The sequence below is a fragment of the Scomber scombrus genome, chromosome 7, assembly GCF_963691925.1.
Source record: "Scomber scombrus chromosome 7, fScoSco1.1, whole genome shotgun sequence".
NCBI classification, from domain to species: domain Eukaryota; kingdom Metazoa; phylum Chordata; class Actinopteri; order Scombriformes; family Scombridae; genus Scomber; species Scomber scombrus.
The window spans coordinates 31,970,716-31,996,172 of NC_084976.1; the positions used below are offsets into that span (position 1 = coordinate 31,970,716).

The 25,457-nt window shown below is 40.9% G+C and overlaps 2 protein-coding genes and 1 pseudogene across 2 annotated transcripts in view; 2 read left to right on the forward strand and 1 right to left on the reverse strand.

Annotated features, from left to right (window-relative positions):
• Nucleotides 1-25,457, reverse strand: part of LOC133984001 (gastrula zinc finger protein XlCGF57.1-like) — a 35,238-nt gene that overhangs the window by 4,279 nt on the left and 5,502 nt on the right. The window contains exon 3 of the mRNA XM_062423216.1: nucleotides 13,834-14,105. Within this exon, the coding sequence (XP_062279200.1) occupies nucleotides 13,834-14,105 (272 nt within the window). The remainder of the gene's footprint in view (nucleotides 1-13,833; nucleotides 14,106-25,457) is intronic.
• LOC133983294 (zinc finger protein 883-like) lies at nucleotides 752-8,629 on the forward strand (annotated as a pseudogene).
• On the forward strand, nucleotides 17,396-24,735 carry LOC133983098 (zinc finger protein OZF-like). Its single transcript, XM_062422052.1, has 3 exons — nucleotides 17,396-17,605; nucleotides 23,342-23,788; nucleotides 24,041-24,735. The coding sequence occupies exons 1-3, from the start codon at nucleotides 17,434-17,436 to the stop codon at nucleotides 24,628-24,630; spliced, it is 1,209 nt and encodes a 402-aa protein (XP_062278036.1). The 5' UTR covers nucleotides 17,396-17,433; the 3' UTR covers nucleotides 24,631-24,735.

Genomic DNA, 25,457 nt, shown 5'->3' on the forward strand with positions numbered 1-25,457 from the left:
GACTTCAGTGTTGTAGAAACCCGAGCATTAACTAAACGTACATATTTTACCCACTGCGGTGGTATATAAAGCTGACTGTTCTAGTTTATCTTATAATAATTCAAGTTTTACAGACCTGTTCTGTGTAACTTTATTTCAGGTTTCCAAACGATATCCAGCAGTCTGCGCTGACGGTTGATCTCTTCTTCGTACTCTGAGATAGTTGTTTGAAAATCTCGGAATATTTCTTCAGCAGCAGCAGTTAGTCGCTCGTTGATTAACTCTCTCAAACGCTGAGCTGAAGTCATTGTTGCTTCAAATAAAATGTCTCCGTGTAATGCAGAGAGACTTCTTACCGGTACAATAACAAGCAGCTAACGTGTGGTGTAAGACGTTTAAGCTTCCGATAGCAGGCTCGTGTGTCTTTGGTTCCGCTTGAAAATTCTTCCCTCAGTGAGTGTAATTTCTAGATCTTCTCCAGATATGTCCACTACGTTCAAGTATCTCCTGGCAGCGTCCAGCACCATCGTGATTCTTTCCAACTTGTCCTTATACTGCAACAGCACAATTCATGATCATACCAGGTCTTTTTGCTCTCTCACCATCTCCACATTACCTACAACCATCATGGTCTGGTTACAACAAGCGGAACCAAACACACACGAGCCTGCTATCGGAAGCTTAACACTGTCACACCACACGTTAGCTGCTTGTTATTGTACCGGTAAGAAGTCTCTCTGCATTACACGGAGACATTTTATTTGAAGCAACAATGACTTCAGCTCAGCGTTTGAGAGAGTTAATCAACGAGCGACTAACTGCTGCTGCTGAAGAAATATTCCGAGATTTTCAAACAACTATCTCAGAGTACGAAGAAGAGATCAACCGTCAGCGCAGACTGCTGGATATCGTTTGGAAACCTGAAATAAAGTTACACAGAACAGGTTTGTAAATCTCTAATTATTATAAAATAAACTAGAACAGCTTAATATACCACCGCAGTGGGTAAAATATGTAGGTTCAGTTAATGCTCCGGTTTCTACAACACTGAAGTCAGTTTCTGTTTGGAAGTTAAGGGGAAAGTTAAGGAAACATAAATACTGATATTTAGCGGCTGATTCTCTGTTTTTTCAAAACTTAAGTTTGAGAAAAAAAGTGTTGGTAGCAAAAGTTTTAACACGGTGTATAAACTGCGTATGAGCATTGATTAATGGCTCAATTGATGTTTAATAAATCATTCATTACTACTGTAGTAGCGATTTGTCCTCAAATAAATAAACTCAATTCAAATGGCTACTGAGGCACCTCGGGAATGAATCTTAGGCAGGGGGAAAAGATGCATTGTCCAGGTAAGCATAGCGTTTCTTTAGTTTATTTTACTATTTTTGCGAGCAAACAAAGAAGAATGGCGTCTCTCTTGCTCTGGTAAACAGCTGTATGCCCTTAACGGTGCCTGCTGCTCCTCTACCTGTAGCCTACCTATAGAAATACATTCACCTCTGTGCTCCAAGCTGCCCAAGTGCCCTGAAACAAAAGCATTAACGAGTACTCAAACTAACTAAAATAATACTAATATAATAATCAAATGAATTAAGCTATATTCTTCAAAACAAACAGCCATGTGTACATAAATTAAAGTCGGTGTAATGTAAAAATAAATATGTGTTCTGATTTTGACATACCACAGAAAAGTGGGTTGTTAACCACCCTGCCAAATTTGAAAGATTAAAAAAATCGCCAAATATATGAAATTAGGCTTCTAATTTCTATTTCTCTTCTCCCGAACGCTGTGGGGGTGCCCGCTGAGTCCGATGAAACTCCGCCCCCTACCAAGTGTCACCTGTCAATCAAAGTCACCACCTCTACCAGAAACATGGACACTTGGTCTGAGAGCTTTCTGCTGCCAACTCAGCTGCTAGATCGGCGGCTAGCTCAGCTAACTGGCTACCTGTATACTGTAGTAGTAGTAGTGTGCGCTGAATGTATTTATACCTACAGCAGCAGGGGCGGGTTTATGCTCCGGTGTGTGACCATGCTATTGGTTAACACCGCTGCATTACGTAATGCAGCAGTGATTTTCAGACCCGCCCATTAAATCCAGAAATCACAGAAATCTTGAAACACAGTTTGTGAAGCCTAGCTCCACAATTCAAATCTAAATGGTTGAAATGCTTTTTACACCTTTTTTAGAAATACATTTATGACCTATTTAATGTGTTTAGAAGAAAATGTCTGAATTCACTTTACACAGTCTTTAACATTTAATTATCAACTTCAACAAAAATAACAAATAGCTCCAACAACTACTCTATAAATCATTTATAAGCCATTGATAAACATGATTTTGAGTTTCCCAGCTTTGTAAAATCCCTTTTTTGTAAACCACCATAACATTTACTTTATCTCATTCTTTAGAGAGATACGTCCTCTGTGCTTTTTGTGGTGGTACAAGAGTTTCTCTTCAGTCTTTCCTCTTTGTCCTTCCAGAGCTCCCACAGCAACATGTCTATGAGGAGGAGGAGGTTCTCATTGACAAGCAGCTCTGTGACCAGGAGAGGAACTCAAGTCTGGACCAAGAGGAACCAGAGCCTCCACAGATTAAAGAGGAACAACAGGAGCCAGAGCCTCCACAGATTAAAGAGGAACCAGAGGAACCAGAGCCTCCACAGATTAAAAAGGAACAAGAGGAACCAGAGCCTCCACTGATTGAAGAGGAACAAGAGGAACCAGAGCCTCCACTGATTGAAGAGGAACCAGAGGAACCAGAGCCTCCACAGATTAAAGAGGAACAAGAGGAACCAGAGCCTCCACTGATTAAAGAGGAACAAGAGGAACCAGAGGCTTCAGAGATTAAAGAGGAACTCTGCACCAGTCTTGAGATAGAACCGCTGGTACTGAAGCAGGAGACAGAAACCTTGAAGTGGACTCCTACTTGTGAGGAAAGTGAAGATCAGACTCTGGACTTGAGTCCTGATGAAACTCAGATTGACAAGTCTACCACTTTAAAGATTCACAATAATACTTTGACAGGGAAACAGTGTTTTGAATGTGACACTTGTGGGAAATCATTTGTGGCCAAGGCCAATTTGTGCAAACATCTCAAAGTCCATACAGGTGAGAAGCCATATACATGTGACACCTGTGAGAAAAGATTCTCTAAGCTGACCAACTTAAAAGTCCACATGAGAACACACACAGGTGAGAAGCCGTACAATTGCAAAACTTGTGGGGAAAATTTCAGACGTACTCAGCACTTGAAGACTCACATGAGAACACACACAGGTGAGAAGCCGTATCCATGTAACACTTGTGAGAAAAGATTCTCTAAGCTGGGCACATTAAAAGTGCACATGAGAACACACACAGGTGAGAAGCCATACAATTGCAAAACTTGTGGGACAAAGTTCAGATATACTCAGCACTTGAACACACACATGAGAACACACACATGAGAACACACAGGTGAGAAGCCATACAAATGTAAAACTTGTGGGACAAAGTTCAGATATACTTGTCATTTGAGTAGAAACATGAGTACACATGCAGTGGGAAAAGATTCTGTCTGATGCCGGATTTGAAAAGATCGTTGATGGCAATTGTTCACCAACATCTTTGTAAATTAATGTCAAATATTATCCATGAAGAGGTCAGAACATTTTCATGTAAGTGGTACATTGTCAATAATGCTGTCAAGTTTTGTTTGTCAGGTTTTTGTTTAAGATTAAGAAAGAAAGTCATTATGAAACACAATAAACCTCAGTTTCACCTTCAAAGACTGCAGGACTGGCTGTGTAGTGGGGAGTAATCTCATTAATCATCTGGTGTATGCTGATGACTTAGTCGTCGTATCTCCTTACAGTGCTGGATTACAACAACTGCTCAGAATCTGCTCAAATTATGGTATGCAGTATGACATCAAATTCAATTCTAAAAACAATGTTGTCATGATTGTTAAAACCAAGGAAGATCAGAATGTAATGATAGGTGTTTCCATAAGTTACCACTAGATGGCAGTGTAACCATTGGCGATAGTAGGAACACACCAGGTTATGAACAAGAAAAGGACATGTTGAAATGAACTGAACAATAAACAAGCTGGCATAGCTAGCATAATGTTACAAACTGGATATGTTTATTTTTAAGAATTAAGAAACATTACATTAAATGTAGTGAGAACATCATCAGGGCTGACCTGTATGATGATGATGATGATGATGTGCAGCGTCAATGTTACAGAATGTATGCACAAACAAATATACTGGTACACAAATTTCACATGTGAACGGATGATGTAAAGACCGCTCTTTTTAAAGCATATTGTACTCCACTCTATACAGCCCATCTTTGGGGCAATTACAGCAAAGCAAAAATGAAGAAGCTTCAGGTTGCATTCAATGATGAATTTAGAATTCTGCTTAAACTTCCAAGATGGACGAGTGCTAGTCACATGTTTGTTTTTAACAATGTCCCTAACTTTAATGCTGTGTTAAGGAAGTTAATGTACAGATTCATGGTTTGTTTATATGAATCAAAAAAATGAAGTTATGATGGCATTAGCCCAGCCTACACAAGGTGACACAAAATACTCTTCTTGTTTTTGGAAACATTGGAACACATGTCTGTATCTGTTTTAACTCCATATATATTTATACTGTCTTGTCCTTGTGTTGTCTTGTGTTTTATTTATCTCATTAAGTTTTTTGTTGTTGTTGACCTACTATCTCATTTTACATTAAACTGGCTAATTAATGACCTTAATAACCACAAATACATATAAATAATAAAACAGTAAAGCACATACTGTGGCTGCATTGACAAATACATAAAAATGATCAAACTAACTTAAATGCATTGAACTGATCAACAAAAACATTACATAACCATAGCAACATGCCTATATTTCATCTCTCCAACAACTACTCTCTGTGCTTCTCTCTCTCTCCTATTCTTCCTCTCTCTCCTCTCTACCCCAACCGGTCGAGGCAGATGTTCTCCCACTTTGAGCTTGGTTCTGGTTCTGAGGTTTCTTCCTGTTAAAAGGGAGTTTTTTCTTGCCATTGTCGCTAAGTGGTGCTCATGTGTGAATGTTGGGTCTCTTTAAAATTAAACCTGAAGAGTAAGGTTTACAACCTGCTCTATGTGTAAAGTGCCTTGAGATAACTTTGTTGTGATTTGGCGCTATATAAATAAAGATTGATTGATTGATTGATTGATTAGTCGCTCGTTGATTAACTCTCTCAAACGCTGAGCTGAAGTCATTGTTGCTTCAAATAAAATGTCTCCGTGTAATGCAGAGAGACTTCTTCAAAACACAATACCAAGAGGCTAACGTGTGGTGTGACAGTGTTAAGCTTCCGATAGCAGGCTCGTGTGTCTTTTGTTCCGCTTGAAAATTCTTCCCTCAGTGAGTGTAATTTCTAGATCTTCTCCAGATATGTCCACTACGTTCAAGTATCTCCTGGCAGCGTCCAGCACCATCTTGATTCTTTCCAACTTGCCCTTATACTGCAACAGCATAATTCATGATCATGCCAGGTCTTTTTGCTCTCTCACCATCTCCACATTACCTACAACCATCATGGTCTGGTTACAACAAGCGGAACCAAACACACACAAGCTTGCTATCGGAAGCTTAACACTGTCACACCACACGTTAGCCTCTTGGTATTGTGTTTGGAAGAAGTCTCTCTGCATTACACGGAGACATTTTATTTGAAGCAACAATGACTTCAGCTCAGCGTTTGAGAGAGTTAATCAACGAGCGACTAACTGCTGCTGCTGAAGAAATATTCCGAGATTTTCAAACAACTATCTCAGAGTACGAAGAAGAGATCAACCGTCAGCGCAGACTGCTGGATATCGTTTGGAAACCTGAAATAAAGCTACACAGAATAGGTCTGTAAAACTTTAATTATTATAAAATAAACTACAACAGTCATCTTAATATACCACCGCAGTGGGTAAAATATGTAGGTTCAGTTAATGCTCGGGTTTCTACAACACTGAAGTCAGTTTCTGTTTGGGAGTTAAGGGGAAAGTTAAGGAAACATAATTACTGATATTTAGCGGCTGATTCTCTTTTTTTTCGAAACGTAAGTTTGAGAAAAAAGTGTTGGTAGCAAAAGTTTTAACACAGTGTATAAAATGCTTATGAGCATTGATTAATGACTCAATTGATGGTTAATAAATCATTCATTACTACTGTAGTAGCGATTTGTCCTCAAATGAATAAACTCAATTCAAATGGCTACTGAGGCACCTCGGGAATGAATCTTAGGCAGGGAGAAAAGGTGCATTGTCCAGGTAAGCATAGCGTTTCTTTAGTTTATTTTACTATTTTGGCAAGCAAACAAAGAAGAATGGCGTCTCTCTTGCTCTGGTAAACACCTGTATGCCCTTCCCGGTGCCTGCTGCTCCTCTACCTGTAGCCTACCTATAGAAATACATTCACCTCTGTGCTCCAAGCTGCCCAAGTGCCCTGAAACAAAAGCATTAACGAGTACTCAAACTAACTAAAATAATACTAATATAATAATCAAATGAATTAAGCTATATTCTTCAAAACAAACAGCCACGTGTACATAAATTAAAGTCTGTGTAAAGTAAAAATAAATATGTGTTCTGAGTTTGACATACCACAGAAATGTGTGTTGTTAACTACCCTGCCAAATTTGAATGATTAAAAAAATCGCCAAATATATGAAATTAGTCTTCAAAGTTGCGTAATAGTCTGCCTATTTCTCTTCTCCCTAACGCTGTGGGGGTGCCCGCCGAGTCAGATGAAGCCCCGCCCCCTACCAAATGTCACCTGTCAATCAAAGTCACCACCTCTACCAGAAACATGGACGTCTGAGAGCTTTCTGCTACTAACTCAGCTGCTAGCTCGGCGGCTAGCTCAGCTAACTGGCTACCTGTATACTGTAGTAGTAGTAGTGTGCGCTGAATGTATTTATACCTCTACAGCAGCAGTGGCGGGTTTATGCTCCGGTGTGTAACCATGCTATTGGTTAATACCACCGCGGTACGTAATGCAGCAGTGATTTTCAGACCCGCCCATTAAATCCAGACACAGAAATCTTGAAACACAGTCTGTGAAGCCTAGCTCCACAATTCAAATCTAAATGGTTGAAATACTTTTTACACCTTTTTTAGAAATACATTTATGACCTATTTAATGTGTTTAGAAGAAAATGTCTGAATTCACTTTACAAAAAATACAAAATTTACAAATAGCTCCAACAACTACTCTATAAATCATTTATAAGCCATTGATAAACATGATTTTGAGTTGCCCAGTTTTGTAAAATCCCTTTTTTGTAAACCACCATAACATTTACTTTATCTCATTCTTTTATGAGATTTTAGTCCTCTGTGCTTTTTGTGGTGGTACAAGAGTTTCTCTTCAGTCTTTCCTCTTTGTCTTTCCAGAGCTCCCACAGCAACATGTCTATGAGGAGGAGGAGGTTCTCACTGACCAGCAGCTCTGTGACCAGGAGAGGAACTCAAGTCTGGACCAAGGGGAACCAGAGCCTCCACAGATTAACGAGGAACAAGAGGAGCCAGAGCCTCCACTGATTGAAGAGGAACAAGAGGAGCCAGAGCCTCCACTGATTAAAGAGGAACAAGAGGAACCAGAGCCTCCACTGATTAAAGAGGAACCAGAGGAACCAGAGCCTCCACAGATTAAAGAGGAACAAGAGGAACCAGAGATTGAAGAGGAACTCTGCACCAGTCTTGAGATAGAACCGCTGGTACTGAAGCAGGAGACAGAAACCTTGAAGTGGACTCCTACTTGTGAGGAAAGTGAAGATCAGACTCTGGACTTGAGTCCTGATGAAACTCAGATTGACAAGTCTACCACTTTAAAGATTCACAATAATACTTTGACAGGGAAACAGTGTTTTGAATGTGACACTTGTGGGAAGTCATTTGTGGCCAAGGCCAATTTGTGCAAACATCTCACAGTCCATACAGGTGAGAAGCCATATACATGTGACACCTGTGAGAAAAGATTCTCTAAGCTGACCAACTTAAAAGTGCACATGAGAGTCCATACAGGTGAGAAACCGTACCCATGTAACACTTGTGAGAAAAGATTCTCTATGCTGGGCACATTAAACGCACACATGAGAACACACACAGGTGAGAAGCCGTACAATTGCAAAACTTGTGGGGAAAATTTCAGACGTACTCAGCACTTGAAGACTCACATGAGAACACACACAGGTGAGAAGCCGTATCCATGTAACACTTGTGAGAAAAGATTCTCTAAGCAGGACAGCTTAAAAGCGCACATGAGAACACACACAGGTGAGAAGCCGTATCCATGTAACACTTGTGAAAAAAGATTCTCTCTGCTGGGCACATTTAAAGTGCACATGAGAACACACACAGGTGAGAAGCCCTACAATTGCAAAACTTGTGGGAAAAAGTTCAGATGTACTCAGCACTTGAACACACACATGAGAACACACAGGTGAGAAGCCATACAAATGTAAAACTTGTGGGACAAAGTTCAGATATACTCGGCACTTGAAAACACACAGGTGAGAAGCCGTACAAATGTAAAACTTGTGGGACAAAGTTCAGATATACTTGTCATTTGAGTAGAAACATGAGTACACACGCAGTGGGAAAAGATTCTGTCTGATGCCAGATTTGAAAATATCGTTGATGGCAAGTGTTCACCAACATCTTTGTAAATTAATGTCAAATATTCTCCATGAAGAGGTCAGAACATTTTCATGTAAGTTGTACATTGTCAACAACACTGTCAAGTTTTGTTTGTCAGGTTTTTGTTTAACATTAAGAAAGAAAGTCATTATGAAACACAATAAACCTCAGTTTCACCTTCAAGACTGCAGGACTGGCTGTGTAGTGGGGAGTAATCTCATTAATCATCTGGTGTATGCTGATGACTTAGTCGTCGTATCTCCTTACAGTGCTGGATTACAACAACTGCTCAGAATCTGCTCAAATTATGGTATGCAGTATGACATCAAATTCAATTCTAATTAAAGACGCAAGCGGCGATGGCGGGCCCTCGCTCACCCATGCCACCGCGGGGCCTGAGGCATGGCGGGGCTGTGGCGTGAAGCAGAAAGTGAGAAAAAACCTGGAAGGAGGCCAAAAATGCAATGTTTCGTACATCCAGTAGGGGGCAGTCACAGGTAGTTACACATATGGTCTGGTGTGTTCAGGGCGGCCACTCATCAGTCATGTGAAGTTTGGAGTGAATTGGACAAAGCATGAAGGAGTTATGAGAGGTTGATGGTTCATCCACCAGGGGGCAGTAGAGTGTAACAAAACACAAGCGGTTGCGTTCAGGGCGGGACAGTGATTACACATGTGAAGTTTTGTGGAAATCGCACAATGATGATGTAAAATATGGCACTTCCTGTTTCTACTACGGGACGACACGAGTGAGATCGCCTATGAGCGAATGGAGACGTTGAGGTCGGCACCCTGGACCTGTGTACCAATTTTCATGATGATACAAGTTCAATAAAGCCATCAAAAAGCCAAACGTATTTTCATGGCGTGGAATTGATGGTCGCCGCGTCGCCACTCAGACGCCATTACTCGTAGCTTCACAGTGTTCATAATGTAGCTTCACCAACTGGTTCTGAATGAAGTTGATGGGGCAAAGTATGTAATTTTAATGAATCTTAGTTAACTTCCTGTTACCACCGGGGGGGCGCTATGAGTTACGTGGGAATTTAATATATCGGGACGTTCAGGGCGGAGCCATCATCATGTCCAGCAAGTTTGAAGCTGATTGGATGAAGTATGTGGGCTTGAGAGCCACTCGTATGTACATGGCGAGCACGCCAAAATTAGTTGAGCCCTGGCAGACACGCCCTTTGACCTACGGATGCGCAGAGCACAACTTAAGCTCAGCTAGGTCTGGAGATGTTGCGTACCTAATTTGAACTTGATCGGGCGAACGCTGTGGGAGGAGTTAATTTTAGGCGGGAAAAATAAAAACCAAAATGGCCGACTTCCTGTTGGCTTGAGGTCAAGAGGCTTTTTTGCATATGTGGGTATAATACATATGTGTACCGAATTTTGTGAGCATAGGACAAAGTTAGCAAAATTCCCTATGGGCATTTTTGGACTTTGTAGGGGGCGCTATTCCGCCATTCTGCGTCGACCATGTGCGACCACCCAAAAATATCGAATTTCGGATGAGGCCAGACGTCCGTGCAAAAGTATAAGCATTTTCGCATTTGGGAAAGGGGCGAAATTGGGGCACGAAATGTCGGAATAATAATAATAATAATAATAATAATAATAATAAACATTACAATTTCAATAGGGCTTTCGCCAGGCGACTTGCAGTCGCCGCTCGGGCCCTAATTAAAGCTGCGAGCAGCGTTGGGCGGGACCTCGCCCCCTTGCGCACGTCGGGCCGTGGTGAAGCGGAAAGGTTTCCGTCAGGTGCATTTAGACGCATTCAGACCCGGACATTTATTGGACACTGCAATAAGTGGATATAAGTTACACACACTCTCTCTCTCTGTCTGTGTAGACATTTAGACTTAGCCACTGAAATGAACTGCCACTTTGATGAGTCAAACAGGAGAGGAACTTATTTCCAGTGAAACCTGTAGATATGTTTGTAGTTCATGCTCATGTAATTCGTGATTGATCTAGACTTTGACAGCAATGTCAGTGAAATAGTTGACAGACTGCACAGATATCTAAAATCATAATAATACAGTCAATAAACTTGAACTACCATCAAAAAACGTCCTTATCAGGTATCATGACAAGTTTTCTCCACTGGGTGGCACACTAAGACCACAAATGAACCTGGCTGAGCCACACACACACAGTTGTTGCCATGGTAGTTAACGACTGGAGCGCATGAGAACAGAGCATGCACAGACAGCAGGCAGAGTACTGATTGAATGGGAGAGGAACAGGGTCCACATGTGGGGCCGCAGATCAAAAAGTATAAAACATAGCCAGACCAAATTACACACATCTATAGATGAGACTTGTGGCTACATTTTGACGTTTGAATGGAGTCTGTAACTGAAAGTATGCAGGAATAATATATATATTTTGAAAAGCCTGAAAAACCGTCCAAAATCATACATTTAAAGACAAACTGTGCACTTCCTGTTGGATTTAAGTCAGGGGTGTCAGCGCGGGATTTGTAGGTCTTGATAAGACAAACAATTGAGTTTTTGTTTGATCTTTCTACGACATTCCTATCAGGCGTAGTGGCCGTTTTACTGTTTCTAGGTGGCGCTAGAGAGTCCATTTTGGCACTTTTGGGGTTAATTTTTCAATTTTATCAAATTTATGGCCAGACCTGATGTGCGTGTTGAATTTGGTCTGTCCTGGAGCATGTTTAGGTGGTCAAATTTAGGGTCAAAGTGGCATGAGACACTCCTCTCATTCATTGTCTATCGGAGCGTTTTGGCGAGGGGTTTTGGGCACTTGACCTTTGAGGGCTTCTAAAATCCAAACCGGACGAGTAATGAAAAAGTTGTTCAGATCGTTTGTGCAGCAGGGTGTGCTCAGTCAGCTATTTAAGTTTGAAGCCGCCACGATGAACGCCCTCGGACAAGATAGCGTTTGTAGCAGGCCAAGAATCGTCAAAAATCCCACATGTAACAGCAAATTGTGCACTTCCTGTTGGATTTAGGTCAGGGGTGTCAGCGCGTGATTTGTAGGTCTTGATAAGACAAACAATTGAGTTTTGGTTTGATTTTTCTACGACATTCCTATCAGGCGTAGTGACCGTTTTAGTGTTTCTAGGTGGCGCTAGAGAGTTTGACGTTGTTTGTTTTTCCATTTTATCGAATTTTTCGCCAGACCTGATGTGCGTTCCGAATTTGGTGAGTTTTGGAGCAGGTTTAGGGGGTCAAATTAAGGCTCAAAGAGGCGGTAGAATAATAATAAAAAACGGTACAAATTCAATAGGGTCCTTGCCTCCAGGCAAGGGCAGGACTCCTCTGGAGTCCTCGCCCTCTTGCCTTTCGGCTCGGTCCCTAAAAATAGGGGGGGGGTTTAGTTTCTTTTAACTTCTAATAAGAGGCTTTTTTCTCTCCCTCTACACCCTCCCCTACTTTTTAAAGATGTCTCCTGACATCTAGAGCTACAATAACAAGTTAACTCACAGTCACAAATTGAATTCAGGAGAAATTAGTGCCTAGTTTGTTAAGTATCTTGGCTATCATACATCAAGTTGCAACTATGTGCAAGTCCAGACTACTGGCCTTGGCACATAGTTGGTGTCCGGGAGGACGAGACTTGGCATCCCAGTGCTTCACATAAGATAAGGTACACACTGGAACACAGCGTTGACTCCAGGAATCAATGGCTGATATGAGGGTTGACCTAAACTGTGAACATTCCCCTGGGTCGTGGCACACGTGAGGATCTACTTACAGTTTGTTCATTCATCCCTGATGACGTGATCCAAATATTTTACTCTGATCACTACATTTAAAACTGGATCTGCCAAAACAAAAGAAGAAGCACGACTTTACTTCTGACCCTCCTTGGTTTTAGCAATCATGACACATGTGACTGTGTGCTGCAGCATGAACATTTCAAACCAGGATTAAAGCCATCAGAAAGAAATCAAATCAATCACACAAAATGTATTTATTTATATTTATGTATTTTTAAAATGCATTTGCATCTATATTTCCGTCCCTTCAAGACTTCTGATTAAACACTGACAGAGAAAATAACTGTTGCTTGCAAAGGTCAGAAGAGAAAAGGCTGAAATCAGCAGTGGCAGCTTTTCTCCAGCAGGTGGGCGATCTGTCCTTAACTCAGGTGATGTGATGACATTTCCCTGTTTGTATTGCTTTAGTAGTAAAATAGTATCTGACAGTGTTGGCATGAAATTACCAGTTTACTAAATAAATATTAACGGTTGAAACTACAAAGCGACTTCCCCACAGTTCATTTTACACAATGCATTGTTACTTACTTTCATTCATTTAACTGAAATGTAGGTGATGGAGGTTATGGTTCGACTCCTCCCAGTGAATGTTTTTAAATGAAGACAAGCTCACAAATAGCTTCCTTTTTTTTTATTACAGTTATATTGAAAATGGTGTTTGAAACTATTTGCAGTGGTGCTCATAATGAAGGAATTTCTGAGGCAGGAAGTTGAGTCGGGGTATTGGTCACTCTTTGATAGGAGTGACCAGTGTGTTGTGCTCAAAGATCCACCACCAAATGTTTTACAGGTACCACAACTGGTACAGTTTACTGAACTTTGTAGCCCAGGAACTCTTGGCTAGGTAGACCCTTGTATGTCTTTTGTATCATGAAAACTGTAACTTTCACTCGCCTGCACCGAGACTCCAGCCCTCACACAGCAACAGTAGAATTTGCCCTGTAGAAACAAATGTCCGCTCAGCTCCTTCTTGACTGTGTCCACTGGGTTTTCAGGTAAACAATCAGCAGTTAGTGTGGCTCTTTGTCTGCCTGGCTTTTCCTCCTCGCTGACTGACTCTATGTAAAGATGGACAGCTCAAAACAAAACTTTTTTTTTTTAAGTTTTTTTTTTTATTGGAGACCAGCATATCACAATCCATTCAAGATACAAAGTTATTCCACAGCTTTTCCCACTGCGTGTAAACTCATGTTTCTACTCAAATGACAAGTATATCTGAACTTTGTCCCAAAAGTTTTACATTTGTACGGCTTCTCACCTGTGTGTTCTCATGTGGTTTTTAACTACGTTGAGCTGAGAGAATCTTTTCCCACAGGTATCACAAGGATACGGTTTCTCACCTGTGTGTGTTCTCATGTGCACTTTTAATGCGCCCAGCGTAGAGGATCTTTTCTCACAAGTGTTACATGGGTATGGTTTCTCACCTGTATGGACTCTCATGTGCACTTTTAATAAGAACAGCCGAGAGAATCTTTTCTCACAAGTGTTACATGGATACGGTTTCTCACCTGTGTGGACTCTCATGTGAACTTTTAATTTGCCCAGCTCAGAGAATTTTTTCCCACAAGTGTCACATGTATGTGGCTTCTCACCTGTGTGGACTTTGAGATGTCTGCGCAAATTGGACCTTACCTTAAATGATTTCCCACAAGTGTCACATGTATGTGGCTTCTCACCTGTGTGGACTTTGAGATGTCTGCGCAAATTGGCCCTTACCACAAATGATTTCCCACAAGTGTCACATTTAAAACACTTTTTCTCTGTATTACTCTGTATCTTTAAAGTGGTAGACTTGTCTTCAGTGTTGTTATTTTCTCTACTTTGATGTATCTTCTGTGGTTTTGGTTCTGCATTTCTAGTTGATCCTGAGTCTCCCTGTTGGCCTCTTTTGTGATTTTGGTTCTCAGCTATGTGAAAGTTGTGAGAGAGGACCTGGTCATAATCGTTTGGGTCTGGACCCACAGAGCTTTTAATTGACATGCTGACAACATGCACTTTCTCTACCACAATCTGAGTTTCATCAGCACTCAAGTCCAGAGTCTGATCTTTACTTTCCTCACAAGTAGGAGTCAACATCAAGGTTTCTGTCTCCGGCTTCAGTACCTGCTGTTCTCCCTCAAGACTGGTGCAGAGTTCCTCTTGAATCTGTGAAGGCTCTGGTTCCTCTGGTTCCTCTTTAATCTGTGGAGGCTCTGGTTCCTCTTTAATCTGTGGAGGCTCTAGTTCCTCTTGGTCCAGACTTGAGTTCCTCTCTTGATCACAGAGCTGCTGGTCAGTGAGAACCTCCTCCTCCTCATAGACATGTTGCTGTGGGAGCTCTGGAAGGACAAAGAGAAAAGACTGAAGGGAAACTCTTATACCACTTTCTGATGAGGCATCCTTTATAGAGGCTTTATAAGCATTAATTAATTACTTGATTAATTAATGGTTAATAGATATTTAATACTTTATTAATCATTTAATAAACATTAACATTAACACATATAATACATTAGAAAATAACCCTTTATTAATGATTCATAATCATTTACAAGTAATGATTATGGCACTGAACATACAGACGTCCAACAACACTGAAGTCAGTTTCTCATTTGGAATTAAGTGGAAAGTGAAGGAAATATAAATAATGACATTTAACAGCTGATTCTCCATTTTTGCAACGTTCAACACTTGTGAAATGTGTTACACATCATAGCAAAAACCTTACTGCTGTTTAAACCACTTTTTTATATTTGAGAAAACAGGAAAAAGGATGATTTCAATGATATTTCTTCATGTAGACCGAACACACCAGGTCTACATCAAAAACCACTAAGCTTAGATTAACAAGGAGACTCCAGAGACTAATTAAAAACAGTAAAGAGAAAGTCAAAGTATAGCAGTTTTTATGAACAAAGCGACATGTGAATCTCTGAAAGTCTAAATAACTTGAAGACTTTCAAAATGCATTTGTGTAAAAATCAAATCATTTATGATGTTGTAAAGGTCAATTCTGTTGAAAGAGTGTACATGCAGAGACACAATTAAGCACACAATATCAAATGGGTGCAACATGAGAGCGCAGGAAATCAAGAGTATGGGTACGCAGGAAATTAAGAGACACTATGGGGAGCAGGATATGATAGTCAGAGTGAGTTGATGTGCAAACTAGGTTTGTGGATTTAAACCAGGAAACACCTGTAACCAGCCAAGTGTTCTGGCATATGAAACTCTGACTGTAATGGCGCTTTTCCACTACACAATTCCAGCACGACTCGCCTCGACTGGGCTCGCCTCGGCTCTCCTCGCCTCGCCACGGTTCCAGAACAGACCTTTTCCATTACAAAAAAGTACCTACTCAAAGTGGGCGGGGTCGTCATAGCACGGCTCCGCGAAACTGCTGTGACTTCGTTTTATATGTGACACAAAACACATAAACAATGGAGGACATTGAGGCAGTGGTGTACTTGCTGCTGTTTGTGGCTTTTTGTCACACACAGAGCAAGAAAATTGAGCCGTATGGCTGTAACTACGGTTGTAACGCTGCTGCCGGTATTTAAAAATGCCGGACGGCTCATGACTCTTCCAGCGACAACTCTTCTGACCAATCAGCGGCCAGCAGTGTGTCAACGGCACAATTTTGTACCGGCTTGGCTCGCTTGGAACCTCACCAGAGCAGGTACTAAAAAAGTACCAGGTACCAGGTACTTTCCCTAGTGGAAACGCAAAAAGAACCGAGGCGAGTCGAGGCGAGTCGTGCTGGAACTGTGTAGTGGAAAAGCGCAATTAGAATGAGGATCTTCTCATCAGTCAGTTCTTCTGTTGCAAGTAAAAGACTCAAGATTTAAATTTCATAAGTCTGCTGAAGCCTCATTTTGGCCCCAGTAAGACACGACAAGTGGTGGCATTTTATGCAGTTTAATGTGTCTTTTCACATGATGGCTATTGGATGAAGCACTCATTGGTATCAGTATCACTTTAAGGGTACTTAGATTGGTACTGGTATCATCATTTTTCAAAAGATACCCAGCCCTAATCATCTGTCAGATATGTTTCACTGTGGAGAACGATATTTTGCTCTCCTGTAGGCCAACTGTGAAAAACGGAAGTAATAATATTGAACTTGAATTTTGATTTAGACCTGGTTTAATGTGTCTGGATGGAGAGATATGAAATCACCTTTTTTCTGGTTTCATAAGCAAATTAAAGGTTCCTCTGTTCTAAAGATGGTTTAAACAGCGTGTCAGTAGGCCTATTTATTATCCCCTTAAATGTCCCTTAACTCCCAAACAGAAACTGACTTCAGTGTTGTAGAAACCCGAGCATTAACTTAACCTACATATTTTACCCACTGCGGTGGTATATAAAGCTGTTCTAGTTTATTTTATAATAATTAAAGTTTTACAGACCTATTCTGTGTAACTTTATTTCAGGTTTCCAAACGATATCCAGCAGTCTGCGCTGACGGTTGATCTCTTCTTCGTACTCTGAGATAGTTGTTTGAAAATCTCGGAATATTTCTTCAGCAGCAGCAGTTAGTCGCTCGTTGATTAACTCTCTCAAACGCTGACCTGAAGTCATTGTTGCTTCAAATAAAATGTCTCCGTGTAATGCAGAGAGACTTCTTACCGGTACAATAACAAGCAGCTAACGTGTGGTGTGACAGTGTTAAGCTTCCGATAGCAGGCTCGTGTGTCTTTGGTTCCGCTTGAAAATTCTTCCCTCAGTGAGTGTAATTTCTAGATCTTCTCCAGATATGTCCACTACGTTCAAGTATCTCCTGGCAGCGTCCAGCACCATCTTGATTCTTTCCAACTTGTCCTTATACTGCAACAGCACAATTCATGATCATACCAGGTCTTTTTGCTCTCTCACCATCTCCACATTACCTACAACCATCATGGTCTGGTTACAACAAGCGGAACCAAACACACACGAGCCTGCTATCGGAAGCTTAACACTGTCACGCCACACGTTAGCTGCTTGTTATTGTACCGGTAAGAAGTCTCTCTGCATTACACGGAGACATTTTATTTGAAGCAACAATGACTTCAGGTCAGCGTTTGAGAGAGTTAATCAACGAGCGACTAACTGCTGCTGCTGAAGAAATATTCCGAGATTTTCAAACAACTATCTCAGAGTACGAAGAAGAGATCAACCGTCAGCGCAGACTGCTGGATATCGTTTGGAAACCTGAAATAAAGTTACACAGAATAGGTCTGTAAAACTCTTAATTATTATAAAACAAACTACAACAGTCAGTGGGTAAAATATGTAGGTTTAGTTCATGCTCGGGTTTCTACAACACTGAAGTCAGTTTCTGTTTGGGAGTTAATGGGAAAGTTAAGGAAACATAATTACTGATATTTCACTAACAAAGACCACGCCAACTGAGATATGAGTTTAAGTATTTATTGTGTGAATTAGAAAAAGGGTTGAGGGATAGGGAAGGAAGGATGGGGGGTGAGGGTTTAGGGGTAGGGATGAGGGGTAAGGGTCGAAGGGTAGGGAGGGGGGGTGAGGGTAGGTGGGTAGGGATGAGGGGATAACGGTCGAAAGGGATGAAGGTTGAAAGGTCGAAGAGGTGGGATGGGGGGTGAGGGTCGGTTGGATGTAGGGTAGGGAGGGAGAAGTGATGGTTGTGGGGATGGGGGAAGGGATGTAGGGGAGGGGGAGAAGAAAAGAATAGAGGTTTAGGATGTAGTGTGGGTGCAAGTTGGAGCCGGGTGCCAGGTTGATGAGGAGGCGCAGGATGCTGAACCTGTCTCCTAGGTGAGTGTAGGAAGGGAACCGGGGCAGGATGAGACTCTGGATGGGGGAGCTGTCTCTGCGTCTGGTCCGTGGTGCAGACCCCCAGTTCCTGGAATAAAACAAAAAGAGAGAACATTAGAAGGAGGGTGAGGGGGGAGGGGTATTCGAAGTGAGACGAAGGGCGATAGAGCTGATAGGGTGTGACTTAAGTACTGCTTGAATGGAAATTGAGTGGGTATGAGGCGTGGTCTCTGTTCCTGAACTTTGTTATAAAACTCCATTTAGCGGCTGATTCTCTGTTTTTTCAAAACTTAAGTTTGAGAAAAAAAGTGATGGTAGCAAAAGTTTTAACACAGTGTATAAAATGCTTATGAGCATTGATTAATGGCTCAATTGATGGTTAATAAATCATTCATTACCTCGGTAATGAATCTTAGGCAGGGAGAAAAGGTGCATTGTCCAGGTAAGCATAGCGTTTCTTTAGTTTATTTTACTATTTTGGCAAGCAAACAAAGAATAATGGCGTCTCTCTTGCTCTGGTAAACAGCTGTATGCCCTTCCCGGTGCCTGCTGCTCCTCTACCTGTAGCCTACCTATAGAAATACATTCACCTCTGTGCTCCAAGCTGCCCAAGTGCCCTGAAACAAAAGCATTAACGAGTACTCAAACTAACTAAAATAATACTAATATAATAATCAAATGAATTAAGCTATATTCTTCAAAACAAACAGCGACGTGTACATAAATTAAAGTCTGTGTAAAGTAAGAATAAATATGTGTTCTGAGTTTGACATACCACAGAAAAGTGTGTTGTTAACCACCCTGCCAAATTTGTATGATTAAAAAAAATCGCCAAATATATGAAATTAGGCTTCAAAGTTGTGTAATAGTCTGCCTATTTCTCTTCTCCCAAACGCTGTGGGGGTGCCCACCAAGTCCGCTGAAACTCCGCCCCCTACCAAGTGTCATCTGTCAATCAAAGTCACCACCTCTACCAGAAACATGGACACTTGGTCTGAGTGTGAATCTCAGTCTGGCCTCCTGTTTTAATGCAGAGCTGCTTTCAGTCTGATAATAACTCCATGACATCATGTGTTTGTAGCAGTGCACAGAATGTCACGCAGGCTCAATCTGGTGCTACACATTTAATGAATTTCTGCAACATGCAAAACGTATAGTTTTAGGTTCACAGTCGATAGACAGCGTTTTCTGCTTTCATCTTGTACACAGAGATTCTCATTATGTCTTGTTCACAATAAACAACAACAAGATACCATCAGTACATCAAAATAAAAGATTTACACCCCATCTCAAACTCTGTTGAGGGCAATATGTCTCATTCATGTCTATACCAATAATCTGCATTCAGTATAATACCATCTTTTCTTAATAACAGTGCTATGAAAGATTAATATAAACAGGCTCACTCACTAAGGTATGAATAGGAACAATCTTGAATAGGAACACAATGCTCATTGTGAAGTCTACTGCCCCTCGCGCCACTACTACCAACGCGGGCGCCCGCCATACATTAGCTGCTAACTGGCTAGCATTACACAGTGAAATAAAGTCGCTAATGACACTCACAGGACATAATACAGCGCCCCGACATACAGTGTAAACATTATCCTAACCCCGGATCCCTCAATAACATCACCAGCTTACCTGTAACATGCAAAACGTATAGTTTTAGGTTCACAGTCGCTACACAGGGTTTTCTGCTTTTATCTTGTACACAGAGATTCTCATTATGTCACTTTTTGACGCAAGACTTCCTGGTAACTCACCCTGCTTGTGTAGCGACACTGCCACCTGCTGGTGATTTACTAGTGTAACACTAACACTGGCAGTGAATAACTTTGTACCATAGATTTTAACTATAATGAACACTCTTCTTCCCATAAACACATAAACACATATAAAGCTGATAACACAACTCTTAACTAACATATGACTTGATTGTGCCACATCTACATGGCCCTTTTACATATAGTGGACAAGATTCATACTGCATTAGATAAAAAAGAGTTTACATGTGGTATTTTCCTGGATCTCTCTAAAGGGACACGCTGTCAGCTCTGAACTATATTACACACACAGTTATATCAGTGGAGAGCAATGTGAGCTGCAAGCTGTCATTAACTCAAACTCAGTTTAACTCATCTGTAGTCTTTGGGGCTGCCACAGTAACATGCTCCTGGTAACTTTTAGTATGTGTGTGTCTGTCTGTCTGTGTGTGTGTGTGTGTGTGTGTGTGTGTGTGTGTGTGTGTCTTTCTGTCTCTGTGTGTGTGTGTCTGTCTGTGTGTCTGTCTGTCTGTGTGTCTGTGTTTGTGTGTGTGTGTGTGTGTGTGTGTGTGTGTGTGTGTGTCTCTCTCACTGTGTGTGTGTGTGTGTGTGTGTGTGTGTGTGTGTGTGTGTGTGTGTGTGTGTGTGTGTTTGTGTCTCTCTCTCTGTGTGTTTGTCTGTGTGTGTTTGTGTGTGTGTGTGTGTGTGTCTTGTTTCTGCTCTGTTTAGTTCGGGGCTTTTACAGTACATGGTAATATATCGTTCTTTATTGAAAATGTGTTTTAAATTTATAATCCTGCTAAATAATCCACATTTTTACTAAATACTGTAATCTGATTACTTATTTTTTTCTGTAACAGAATACAGTTTCTGATTATATGTATTCCGTTACTCCCCAAGCCTGATTATTTCTACACTAAAGTAACTCTCGCTAGGCTGTTGCTGGGCTGTTGCTAGGCTGTTGCTGGGCTGTTACTGGGCTGTTGCTAGGCTGTTGCTGGGCTGTTGCTGGGCTGTTGCTAGGCTGTTGCTGGGTTGTTGCTGGGCTGTTGCTAGGCTGTTGCTGGGCGGTTGCTGGGCTGTTGCTGGGCTGTTGCTGGGCTGTTACTGGGCTGTTGCTGGGCTGTTACTAGGCTGTTGCTGGGCTGTTGCTGGGCTGTTGCTAGGCTGTTGCTAGGCTGTTGCTGGGCGGTTGCTGGGCTGTTGCTGGGCTGTTGCTGGGCTGTTACTAGGCTGTTGCTGGGCTGTTGCTTGGCTGTTGCTGGGCTGTTACTAGGCTGTTGCTGGGCTGTTGCTGGGCTGTTACTAGGCTGTTGCTGGGCTGTTGCTGGGCTGTTGCTGGGCTGTTGCTGGGCTCAATCAATCAATCATAATGTAATAATAATGGTAATTTCAAAAAGGTATAAAACAAGAACAATTTGAGGACAAAACTGGAGGCCATTGCATGCAAGAGAAAAAAAGGAATAAAATGCTTTACAAATGTAAATAAAATATGTATGTGTGTGTGTGTGTGTGTGTGTGTGTGGGGGGGGGGGGGGCTTAATTACATAAAAATCATTAAATAAATAAGTAAAATAAGAGAGAATAATGGAAAAGGATTATTAAAAGTTAGAGTAAAAAAATTTGCTTAAATATATTATAAAGACAAAAGAAAAGTAATATAGAAGAAGTTTAATAAAGGCGGGACTAAAACTATGTTAAGAAAGAGACTAAATCACAAAAGAAATAGACAAATAAAATTGATAAGGAGATAAAACTATAGAATGATAATAAGATTTTAAAAAGTATGTTTAGCTTTTGTAGATATTTTTACACAATTGGGTTGAAATCAAAAGTGTAACAACACATTTCTGGTGTCATTTTTAACACTTTGCATTCTTTTAAAGCTTCTTTTAATCATTATTATTATTATTAATAATAATAAACACAAACAATATATACAAACAAATCTGTTTCTGCCAGGGAAACAATCACATGAAGTATTTTTCAAAAATACAGTTTTGTTTTCATTACCTTTTTGTTTTTAATGTCCAACTGTGCTTCACACTTTCAAGGCCATCCACAACCTCGCCCCCCCATACCTCTCTGACCTCATCAGCCTCCTCCATCAGCCTCCCTGTTCCCTCTGCCCGTCTGCCCCCCGCCTCTGGAACTCCCTCCCCCCCGACATCAGGAACATTAACTCTCTATCCATTTTCAAATCCTGTCTAAAAACCCACCTTTTCAAACTTTCATACTCACTTTAATTTGTCATCCACCCTGCAGTTTTTCTGATTGTATTTGTTTTTATTGCACTTACATGTGTCCCTTTTGGCTCTTTTAATTGTTTTTTTATCTGTATTGTAAGGCGACTTTGAGTGCCCTGAAAGGCGCCTTAAAAATAAAATGTATTATTATTATTATTATTATTAACTGTTTCAAAAGTTTGGCTTAGAGTCAGTCCATTTCTTCTTATGTAAATAGCGAAGTGTAAAACAACATCTATATCTCTTAGATGAAATGTCTTATTATTTTTTCTCATTACAAACATTTTCGACCCAAAATATTTTACTGTTTACACAGTGAAAAAATAAATGACATATTGTTTCTTTTAATGCACCACAGAAGTCAGCAGAGTATTCAATATATATTTTAAATGTCTCTAATGAAATTAGGCTTCAAAGTTGTGTAATAGTCTGCCTATTTCTCTTCTCCCTAACGCTGTGGGCGTGCCCGCCGAGTCCGCTGAAATGCCGCCCCCTACCAAGTGTCACCTGTCAATCAAAGTCACCACCTTTACCAGAAACATGGACGTCTGAGAGCTTTCTGCTGCTAACTCAGCTGCTAGCTCGGCGGCTAGCTCGATGGCTAACTCTGCGGCTAGCTCAGCTAACTGGCTACCTGTATACTGTAGTAGTAGTGTGCGCTGAATGTATTTATACCTCTACAGCAGCAGGGGTGGGTTTATGCTCCGGTGTGTAACCGTGCTATTGGTTAACACCACCACGCTACGTAGTGCAGCAGTGATTTTCAGACCCACCCATTAAATCCAGACACAGAAATCTTGAAACACAGTTTGTGAAGCCTAGCTCCACAATTCAAATCTAAATGGTTGAAATGCTTTTTACAACTTTTTTAGAAATACATTTATGACATATTTAATGTGTTTAGAAGAAAATGTCTGAATTCACTTTACACAGTCTTTAACATTTAATTATCAACTTCAACAAAAATAACAAATAGCTCAAACAACTACTCTATAAATCATTTATAAGCCATTGATAAACATGATTTTGAGTTGCCCAGTTGTGAAAAATCCCTTTTTTGTAAACCACCATAACATTTACTTTATCTCATTCTTTAGAGAGATACGTCCTCTGTGCTTTTTGTGGTGGTACAAGAGTTTCTCTTCAGTCTTTCCTCTTTGTCCTTCCAGAGCTCCCACAGCAACATGTCTATGAGGAGGAGGAGGTTCTCACTGACCAGCAGCTCTGTGACCAGGAGAGGAACTCAAGTCTGGACCAAGAGGATCCAGAACCTCCACAGATTAAAGAGGAACAAAAGGAGCCAGAGCCTCCAGAGATTAAAGAGGAAAAAGAGGAACCAGAGCCTTCAGAGATTGAAGAGGAACTCTGCACCAGTCTTGAGATAGAACAGCAGGTACTGAAAGAGGAGACAGAAACCTTGATGTTGACTCCTACTTGTGAGGAAAGTGAAGATCAGACTCTGGACTTGAGTCCTGATGAAACTCAGATTGACAAGTCTACCACTTTAAAGATTCACAATAATACTTTGACAGGGAAACAGTGTTTTGAATGTGACACTTGTGGGAAATCATTTGTGGTCGAGGCCAATTTGTGCAGACATCTCAAAGTCCATACAGGTGAAAAGAAACATACATGTGACACTTGTGGGGAAAAATTCTCTGACCAGTGCAAATTAAAAGTTCACAAGAGAATCCACACAGGTGAGAAGCTGTATCCATGTGACACTTGTGGGAAAAGATTCTCTAATCTAGACCACTTAAAAGTGCACATGAGAGTCCATACAGGTGATAAGCCTTATCCATGTAACACTTGTGAGAAGAGATTCTCTATGCTGGGCACATTAAAAGTGCACATGAGAACACATACAGGTGAGAAGCCGTACCCATGTAACACTTGTGAGAAAAGATTCTCTAAGCAGGGCAGCTTAAAAGTGCACATGAGAACACACACAGGTGAGAAGCCATACAATTGCAAAACTTGTGGGGAGAAGTTCAGACATACTCAGCACTTGAAGATTCACATGAGAACACACACAGGTGAGAAGCCGTACCCATGTAACACTTGTGAGAAAAGATTCTCTCGGCTGTGCTTATTAAAAGTGCACATGAGAACACACACAGGTGAGAAACCGTACCCATGTAACACTTGTGAGAAAAGATTCTCTACGCTGGGCGCATTAACAGTGCACATGAGAACACACACAGGTGAGAAACCATACCCATGTAACACTTGTGAGAAAAGATTCTCTACGTTGAGCATATTAAAAGTGCACATGAGACTCCATACAGGTGAGAAACCGTATCCATGTAACACTTGTGAGAAAAGATTCTCTAGGCTGGGCACATTAAAAGTGCACATGAGAACACATACAGGTGAGAAACCATACCCATGTAACAATTGTGAGAAAAGATTCTCTAAGCAGGACAGCTTAAAAGTGCACATGAGAACACACAGTTGAGAAACCGTATCCATGTGATACTTGTTGGAAAAAGTTCAGATGTACTCAGCACTTGAACACACACATGAGAACACACAGATGAGAAGCCGTACAAATGTAAAACTTGTGGGACAAAGTTCAGATATGATTGTCATTTGAGTAAAACATGAGTACACATGCAGTGGGAAAAGATTCTGTCTGATGCCAGATTTGAAAAGATCGTTGATGGCAAGTGTTCACCAACATCTTTGTAAATGAATGTCAAATATTCTCCATGAAGAGGTCAGAACATTTTCATGTAAGTTGTACATTGTCAACAACACTGTCAAGTTTTGTTTGTCAGGTTTTTGTTTAACATTAAGAAAGAAAGTCATTATGAAACACAATAAACCTCAGTTCCACCTTCAAAGACTGCAGGACTGGCTGTGTAGTGGGGAGTAATCTCATTAATCATCTGGTGCATGCTGATGACTTAGTCATCGTATCTCCTTACAGTGCTGGATTACAACAACTGCTCAGAATCTGCTCAAATTATGGTATGCAGTATGACATCAAATTCAATTCTAAAAACAATGTTGTCATGATTGTTAAAACCAAGGAAGATCAGAATGTAATGATAGGTGTTTCCATAAGTTACCACTAGATGGCAGTGTAACCATATTAGGAACACACCTGGTTGTGAACAAGAAAAGGACATGTTGAAATGAAGTGAACAATAAACAAGCTGGCATAGCTAGCATAATGTTACAAACTGGATATGTTTATTTTTAAGAATGAAGAAACATTACATTAAATGTAGTGAGCACATCATCAGGCTGACCTGTATGATGATGATGATGATGATGATG

Excerpts from the sequence above, each read along its gene's own strand:
- LOC133983098 (XM_062422052.1), top strand. The coding sequence starts at position 17,434 with ATGACTTCAGGTCAGCGTTTGAGAGAGTTAATCAACGAGCGACTAACT. Across the intron at positions 17,606-23,341 it reads AATAAAGTTACACAGAATAG|AGCTCCCACAGCAACATGTC; the intron begins GTCTGTAAAACT and ends TTGTCCTTCCAG. Across the intron at positions 23,789-24,040 it reads ACATCTCAAAGTCCATACAG|GTGAGAAGCCGTACCCATGT; the intron begins GTGAAAAGAAAC and ends GAACACATACAG.